The sequence below is a fragment of the Lepisma saccharinum genome, chromosome 11, assembly GCF_977018435.1.
Source record: "Lepisma saccharinum chromosome 11, izLepSacc3.1, whole genome shotgun sequence".
NCBI lineage: Eukaryota > Metazoa > Arthropoda > Insecta > Zygentoma > Lepismatidae > Lepisma > Lepisma saccharinum.
Window position 1 is genome coordinate 53,912,186 of NC_139239.1, and position 9,071 is coordinate 53,921,256.

Sequence of the window (9,071 nt, forward strand, 5' to 3'; positions counted from 1 at the left end):
GGCAGGATTTCACTATTTTTGGGGGGAAATATTCAAATTAGGTGAGGTAATGTGTGTGTATATATGACTCAATGCTAATATGAACGTCTACTATCATTGTTTTCAGAACAGAAACATAAAATTAATACTAAAAATAATGTTTTAATTTTCCAGAGTCCACAAGCCGAGTCTGCCATTAAGGAGTTCTGGAGAATCTGGAGTCACGAGCAGATCGCTTCAAAAGTTTTTCCAGTCACAGCCACAAGCAACAAACTGGGTAAGATTCTTCCATGTTGGAATAACGAAGATTATACGTTGGATATTTCCGTTCGTGTATGTGCTTAGTTTGGATTTATCCTGACAAGTTGTAGGAAATCAACAGTTCTTAAGTGTAGTTTTTGCGTCCTTTTCATTTTGTAATGTGGCTGAGTGAATAACTGCACGAGCCTACCTCCTTTGTGTGGGCATAACGTTCATTACCCAGGGGTCGTATCTCTGTTAAGGCATTAGGGTTTCCTTGTAGTTGTTCTACCATCCTTTCCATATGTTCAACGATCAGTATCATCATTGTGGTTACCCCAAAAAGGCAAGAAAAGTGACAAAATTAATAAAATTCGAGAAACTGCAAATACTCTGCAATGGAGTATGACATTTGATTGGATGAATGAAATTAGTAAGAAACGATTTTAAATGTGAGTCATTCCATCCCAAATCAACACAGATGTGTGCAATTCTCAACCTGACCATCTCCGATTTTCATGAAATTTGGGGAGTTGAAACTATGCATGGAACTTAGTAACTATGAAAATTTTTAGTCTCGTGCGTCTTGTAATTGTTAGATTATTCAAGGTCAAAGTTAGCAGAAATTGCCCTTTCTGAGCCCACTTAGCTACACTAAATGTGCTGTACCTACGCCACTATTTTGCCTAGAAAGCTCAAATAAAGCTTATTGTACAGAAAATTGAACAAGCTTTCCAGTGATATATAACAAGCCCACCTTTCGATAAAAATATAATTTTGTCACGTGACCTTGGCTTTTGACCTTGAATATCTCAAAACATGTCATCACCAAAAATCGTGAAAAAAATATATTTGGTCCCTCATGCCATACTCTAAAACATATCAAAAAATCATGCTGGGACTGCAGTGGGATTAGAAGATACAAAATAATATGTTTAACTATGTGACTGATAAAAGCCTCATTACATGAACTATGATGAGTTAAAAGTCCTTTAACACCCCCTACAAAATGTAAAGGAGTTATCCTGGGTATAATTAGTCATGAAAGAAATAGGTTAGGCACAGGGAGATCTCTAGCTGTGTGTGTCAAGCGCAGGTCCGGCATATTGTTGACCGCCATTTTGAATTCAACGCAAACATTTCAAATCAGGCTAGAATTTTACAAGAAATGAAGCACCGAAGGTTTTTCCAAAGTATATTTAACCAGCAAAAAATTATTACTGCATGGTTGTAATCATTTTCTCCTTTACGAGGTGTTAAAAGCAAAGAATTAAGAATGCTCCTAACTTGTTAGGAACTCGTTGAGATCACGCTGACATCTTGGGACAGAAACAAGTACACGCACCATTGCATATGATTTTAATCAGCAACATTCACCAAATACTTGAATAGTGGAGAATATTGGGAAAAGTATCTCAAACAATTACGTGACACTTCCTTTAGAATGAAAAATTCTTCAGTGACGATGCTAATTTTTATGTTCCCGGTAAAGTTAATAAAAATTATACGTAATACCTGTGATTTGATCATCTACAGTAGAGAGATCCCAGCCAAATGGTTGTTGCTGGTAAGCTAATGCTGTGGTATAGTGTATGGAGAACGGCAATGGTTGGTCCACATTCAACAACGGAACCTTAAATGGTGAGGGCTTCTTGGATGTGTTATGTTAAGTAAACACGTTTTTCATCCTTGCTTACCGGGTACGGCACTTTTCCAGAGTTTTGAAACAGGACAGTGTGTGACCACACTATGTGAACATTCTTCATGGTAAATTTCTACGTAGATTGATGGGCAGATGGGGATCTATTAAAAGGCGTGCACATTCCCCAGATCTAACATCTTAGGAGGACTTTTACCTTCAGAAACATTTGAAGAGAATGGTGCATGCACTAAAAGTCCCTGATATTGACCATCTGAGAGAAGTCGTAGTTGCTGCTTGTGATGATGTTGCACTTGCTACATTGCCAAATGTTCTATGTGAGTGTGAGAGACGTTAACGAGTCTGCTCACAGGATTATTGACAACACTACAATGTACATATATCGTAAGTGAAAGATGTGCGTATAACGTTTTGCTGGCTAAAGATGCGTTGGAGAAACTTTGGTCACATCATTTCTCGTGAAATTCTAGCCTGATTTGATATTTCACTAGCCTGATTTGATATTTCACATCACCCACTTTCCTTTGAAATGTTTGCGTTGAATTCAAAATGGCGGTCAACAATATGCCGGACCTACGCTTGACACACACAGCTAGAGATCTCCCAGTGCCTAACCTATTTCTTTCATGACTAATTATACCCAGGATAACTCCTTTACATTTTGTAGGGGGTGTTAAAGGACTTTTAACTCATCATAGTTCATGTAATGAGGCTTTTATCAGTCACATAGTTAAACATATTATTTTATATCTTCTGATCCCACTGCAGTCCCAGAATGATTTTTTGATATGTTTTAGAGTATGGCATGAGGAACCAAATATATTTTTCTCACGATTTTTGGTGATGACATGCTTTGAGATATTCAAGGTCAAAAGCCAAGGTCACGTGACAAAATTATATTTTTATCGAAAGGTGGGCTTGTTATATATCACTGGAAAGCTTGTTCAATTTTCTGTACAATAAGCTTTATTTGAGCTTTCTAGGCAAAATAGTGGCGTAGGTACAGCACATTTAGTGTAGCTAAGCGGACTCACAAAGGGCAATTTCTGCTAACTTTGACCTTGAATAATTTAACAATTACAAGACGCACGAGACTAAAAATTTTCATAGTTACTAAGTTCCATGCTTAGTTTCAACTCCCCAAATTTCATGAAAATCGGAGATGGTCAGGTTGGAGGCTGTGTTGATTTCGCATGGAATGACTCATGTATAGTAATAGATAAGAAATTATTGAGTGTATTTACATTGTAAGTTAGTGATTCAGCGATGAGCCTATTTGCAACACTAGTGACGTGATCTATCAATACTTAGATTGTTTATTGATTGATTGATTTGGCTTATTATACTTCGCTTTTCTGCCACTTTTGGCTAATCGCGTAGATGATGAGTGATGTGATTACATGATGATATTGATGAAGGGTCACTCACAAAAAACAACCATGCCCAGGCCGGGATTCGAACCCGGGACCTATTGTGTAGTAGCGCGTTATGCTAACCACTCCGCATGTAATTAGATTGTGAGACACGTTCGGACGAAGCAAAGTTAGTAATCAATTAGCCTGGTCGTGGTTCATATATCTATATTTTTGTAATAATTATTAACTATGTATATTTATAAACAGCACATTGATTATTTTAAAACAGGGAACATTTCACATACTGTATTTTTCGTGTGTATCGTGGAGTAGGAAGAAAGATATTTGTATATTACAATTCCAAATTCCAAGAAAGTTCGTTGTTGTTGAGAAAACACATTATTACACAGTTTGCAAGTCATAACTTTGTTTTTTTACACCAGCTTTTTCTAATTTAGAACTGGAAGTTTATATTTTTATAATATATTTTCTTGACTATTGGCAACCAGGTGAAATAAAAGATTCCAAATTCCAGATCAAGTAACGTTACAAGTTTAAAAATTATCAGTGTATTTTTTATAAATATTACATACTTAATAATATTATTAATGTATTTTCCAGCACAATGCGTCAGACAGTTCCTTATATCGAACATAATCTTATTAGCTTCTGAAGTGAAGATTCACAGTTCATTATAATGGGAATGATTCACACCGAAATGCATGTGTCGACTAAAAATGCTATTTATATATTTTTTTACAGGCTCGTTATATTACACTTCTACGCAAGGAGAATGTCTCAGCCAGTCAGTTACGTCATTAATGGGATCCATCACGCACGTTCCAATCAAGGAAGGACTCCAGAGCGTAATAAAATGTCTGAAAAATCAGGATCTAGGACATTCAAGTACGTTCATGTTTTATTTTATTATGCGATAATTTGACTATTCTCCATCCACCACAAGAACGAAGTTCATGTAAACATAACCACGTGCCTGCTGAGAACTAGTTCCTTTCCGATGTGTTATTCTGCCCATGTTAATTTGCATCTCATAATATTAGGTCCCTCATCAATATAGAAACTACGTTGATTGATGGCTTTATCACATGGACTATATTCCTACGCGCAGGATACTTGCTCAGCTGCCAGTGAAATAACCAATAGAATTTCTAGCAATCCACTTGCATTTCTTTTCATGGGCATTGTTCTCACATCAGACAGAGAATAGTTATTCCATACTCTAATTTGCTCGCATTATTAATTCAGGATTGATTTCAAGATTTTAATGTGAGGTTAAGCCATGTAAAATTAACTAATCACTCTTTCTAGAATTACTTTTACAAATAACAAGAAGTGAGGGCGGAGGTTTTACAGTCACGTACACTTCTGGATTGTGATGATACCATTTACTTTCAATGGAATCATTACAACCCAGAAGTGTCCGTGACTGTGTCTGATCACACTGATAAGGAACTTCTCATTAAGAATTAATGGGAGACATTGTATGCTTTAGAAGCTCAATGACATCCATTTCATTGGGTAATATTTGCCGTTAAACTTTTCACGTTTTTTTAAAAAAATTCTTACCATTCATGCCTAATTATGTGATTTTGTATTTATTCTCATGATAAAAAATATATAAATCATGCTTGGTATTGTAACCATTGAGATCAAGTTACTACACGTTTCATCTTTAATCACTTTCCATTATGAAAATTTGGTAATTTGAATAAAACAGGGTGTCTACCAATCAAGAACGTCAAGGAAAAGTCAATAAATTATGCTTGTGGTCAAGAATTTTTGCTACTTTACAGTATAGTGAATTTACATTGTTATAGCTATACGTGTACTGGGATTTAATAAAATTCAATATTTGGAAATATGTAAAAATGTAATGAATCGTGGTTAATATTTGTTCACTTTGTTTCTTAAGAACTACATTCTTGCATGCGTGAAGTTTTGTAAAAATATTAAATAAAGTAATGTAATTATTAATTTAATCCAGGAAGCATGAATTTTTACATGCATTAATAATTAAAGCAAGTCTAAATCTCTTGTTAAAGTACAACTTCAGTTTTCATCTTAACCGATCTTGTGGTAGGAACTTTTCATTGAATAAAAATATATATTTTCTTAACTTCCATCCATACCTAAGTAGGGGGCGATTACATAAATGGTTAGAAAAAGGGTCAAGAAGAAAGAAAGGAAGGTCAAGAATTTTGGATTTGTTTGTTTGGTAGACAACTGTAGAAGGACCACAACTACATGCTTCTTTACATACCTATTGTTGCCTCAAACAGTTACAATGTTATTGTTGAGTCTACTATTGTTAACAACTTATCGTAGCAACATACTTCTTCTGCTAAAAATCTCACTGCCACAGTAAATTACTGATCTACAACTTATGTAGTCTCTTAAAGATACACTTAATTTTATCTTTTTGTGATCTTGTAGTTTCGAGTGAAGACAAGGAGAGGCCCAGGAGTTGCAGTTGCACCGTGTGTAGAGGGGACGGATGCACTCGGCCTACCAGGCGATTAGAAAAAAGTGTCATAGGTAATATTATTATAATTTACCTTATCTAACCTTATTATTCAATCTCTGCTATATAACTACAGGGTTGGCCTGAAGTCACTATCTAATTTTGAACGGCCATAATGTCATTAGACAAAGTCCATGAGAATAATTGTAGTACACAAAAATTGCACGCACTCTCGACCAGGCGTTGCAAGGTTCGTTCAATGTCATCAATCGCCTTGTGAAGGAAAAGGTAGGGCACATTTTCTATCTCAGTGTTGATTAGGGTAACCAGACATACTCTTTTCAAGAGTATTATACTCTTTTAGAGGTTCATATACTCTATACTCTTTTCAATTTGCAAAAATCCCCAAATATATTATTTTCCTTGCTATTTAACTTCATTCATTATTTTACGCGTAAATATGCGTTAAAATCCACAGAACGGAAAACGTCAAGATGTCAACAAAGTGAGGTATTTACTCCTTGACAAAAGAATTTCCTATGAACAATTTCAAGAGTCATTTTCGTATTCCATCAACAGGCAAAACATATTTCAAATTCATTGGAATTTAATGATAATGATATTTTTGACACTTACTGTGCAATTTCAAAACCATTGAAAAACGTCTTGAAGATTGGGGGGAAAGAAAAGAAACAATGATGGGTAAGTGGAGGTTAGTACAGGCTGGGTCAAATTTAAAAGTGATTGTGCCTCTGATAAAATTCTTCTTTACTCTGCCTGGTACAAATGTTGATTGTGAAAGACTCTTCAGTGTTATTAAAACTTATTGGCGAGAGGAAAAAAGTACACTCCTGGTGTCAACACTTGAACAAGTAATGAAAGTTAAATTCAATTTGGACATGACCTGTGAAGAGTTTGGACTGGCAATAAAGGACGACTTAAACATACTCAAGAAAGCAAAATCATCCCAGAAGTATGAATGATGGTGCCCATTGGTGAGTAAGTATTTATAATTAGCTAATTACATTAGACCCATAAGTAATTTGAATCTGTAGAGTTAGGCCTATTTTATAGGGGCTACAATAGAAGCAATATCAAATAAACACCCGTATTTTCGATTTCCTTTTATGATTTGTGCATGCACACCTTCAACCTATAGACTATACTCTTTTTGGTCAACAAATATCAGGTCACCCTAGTATTAATAAGGTGGTAAAATTGCTTTTTTCGGAAGACTTGCTCTTTGACCGTGAACACCACGTCACCATCGTTGCACAAGGACTACAGATTCTCACACTTCAAAACGTGAAGCTGTCTGTCCTTGCAAAGAGAGTTTGTCTGCCAATTTTCTATTATATTCACTCACTCCCGGTAGATGTCACTTCTATCGTGCTAATTGAAAATGTCCCTGGGAACTTAGATCATTAGATTTTTGCCAATTTTCAATAATTAACAAAGCCAGCCATTACAATCCGACAGTGACTTCTTACCTACAGTGTAAGTACACGTATAGATCAGCCATTATGGAACTTTCCCCCCAAATTGTATGCAAAATTTACTTGATGTGAGTATAAACTTTTCCATGTCGTCCGAAGTCTTGCTGCATGGCTTGGCTTAAGCGCATACATAGATATTTAATTACCTGTTTTGTGTGCTACAGCAGTTTCAAAATGATGAACATTTCTCCTCCAGAACTTTTGTCCAACTTTACCTTGCCGGAGCATTCCTTCCAGTGAACCCTGTCTTCGAGTTCGGTATGGCTTAATGGAACTTGACTTTTTTTTCAGGGAGTTCCGGTCTAGAATCAGCATTTCACAGGCCAGTCTCATGCAACCGCTACCAGCCTCTCTATTCTTTTCATAGTGCGGCATCTTCTGTATTCGACTTCAATGGTTTTTCGTACAGAACTAAGCCACCGTGTAGTCAAGCAGGTGGTCTCGAAGGTGGCATGGGTCCCATTCTGGGAGGATCCTTGCTTCTGGGATATTACAATCCTGGTCCACTCTGTTACAAGTGGAAGATGTTCGGGAGAAGTATCGACCATGGTCATCATAGCAGGGATACTTAGGAGATAATCAAGTGCTACTGCAGATTTTGAGGGATATTTTCCAGTTGAAGAAAAGAGGTTACAAGACGAACATTAAGTTTTGTTCAGCCATGAACAGGGATTTAAAAGTAGCAAATGAACAATCTCAGTTCTGAAACAGCCACTAAACAAGAGAATAAAAGTTATGAAGTGAATCTGAAACTGTGAGTATACATGTAAATCTCGCTGAACAAAAGAACAAGAGTTACCAAGTGATCTGAAACTGTATGTATACATGTAACTCTCACTGAACAAAAGAACAAAAGTTACCAAGTGTATTCGCGTGACACTAAACCAAAGAAGAAAAGTTACCAAGTGAATCTGAAACTGCGTGTATACATGCAACTCTCGCTGAACAAAAGTTACCAAGTGTATTCATGTGACACTAAACCAAAAAAGGAAAGTTGCCAAGTGAATCTGAAACTATGTGCATACATGTAACTCTCATTAAACAAATGTTACCAAGTGTATTCTAATAACACTTAACCAAAGAAGAGATGTTACCAAGTGAATCTGAAACTGTGTCTATACATGTAACTCTCACTGAACAAAAGAACAAAACTTGCCAAGTGTATTCATGTGACACTTACTAAACCAAAGAACTAAAGTTACCAAGTAAGTCTGAAACTGCGTGTATACATGTAATTCTCACTAAACAAAAGAAAAAAGTTACCAAGGAAACTTTAACTTTGTGTAATTCTGTATGAAACATTTAACCACTTGAAGTTTACAAGTTATTAAGTGAATTTGAAACTAAGTTGTCGTGAAGGAATGGTCAAGATTACATTGGCTATGCCCTGAATTGGGATATATGGAAAGTTTACTGTCGGTTTAGGAATGTCAGAGAGAGTTAGTTAATTTATAAAAGTATCTCTTCGGTTGAAGATATGTTACTATCGAGTAAACGAATGAAACTCTATAGCAGTTGTGAAATTAAATTAAATGTCAACACGAAACGCGTGAAATGGCAAAACAACCATTCGCTCCAATAAAGCAAAATTGTCAAATGAAACTTTGTGTAACTACGAAATACTCTCTCGACTTAGTGTAATTATATTGAACATTCACTCGACCAAGATCAGAAGTTACCAAGTGGCTGTAAACTTTTTTGTTGACGGTAAGAAATTACGAACTCTATATAAATCTTCGTTGAACTGGATAACATAAGCTACCAAATGAATTTGAAACATGCACAATTATGTATATATTTTAACGTTAATACATTCATTTGAACCATGCCAACAATGCTACTTTCAAACAAAGTTTAAG

At 35.7% G+C, this 9,071-nt stretch overlaps 1 protein-coding gene across 1 annotated transcript in view; it reads left to right on the top strand.

Annotated features, from left to right (window-relative positions):
* Positions 1-8,748, top strand: part of LOC145994803 (uncharacterized) — a 308,553-nt gene extending 299,805 nt beyond the window's left edge. Inside the window, exons 7-10 of the mRNA XM_083131108.1 lie at positions 154-256; positions 3,997-4,140; positions 5,689-5,790; positions 7,504-8,748. Of these exons, the coding sequence (XP_082987234.1) occupies positions 154-256; positions 3,997-4,140; positions 5,689-5,790; positions 7,504-7,784 (630 nt within the window). The 3' untranslated portion in view covers positions 7,785-8,748. The remainder of the gene's footprint in view (positions 1-153; positions 257-3,996; positions 4,141-5,688; positions 5,791-7,503) is intronic.
* The last annotated feature ends 323 nt before the right edge of the window (positions 8,749-9,071 follow it).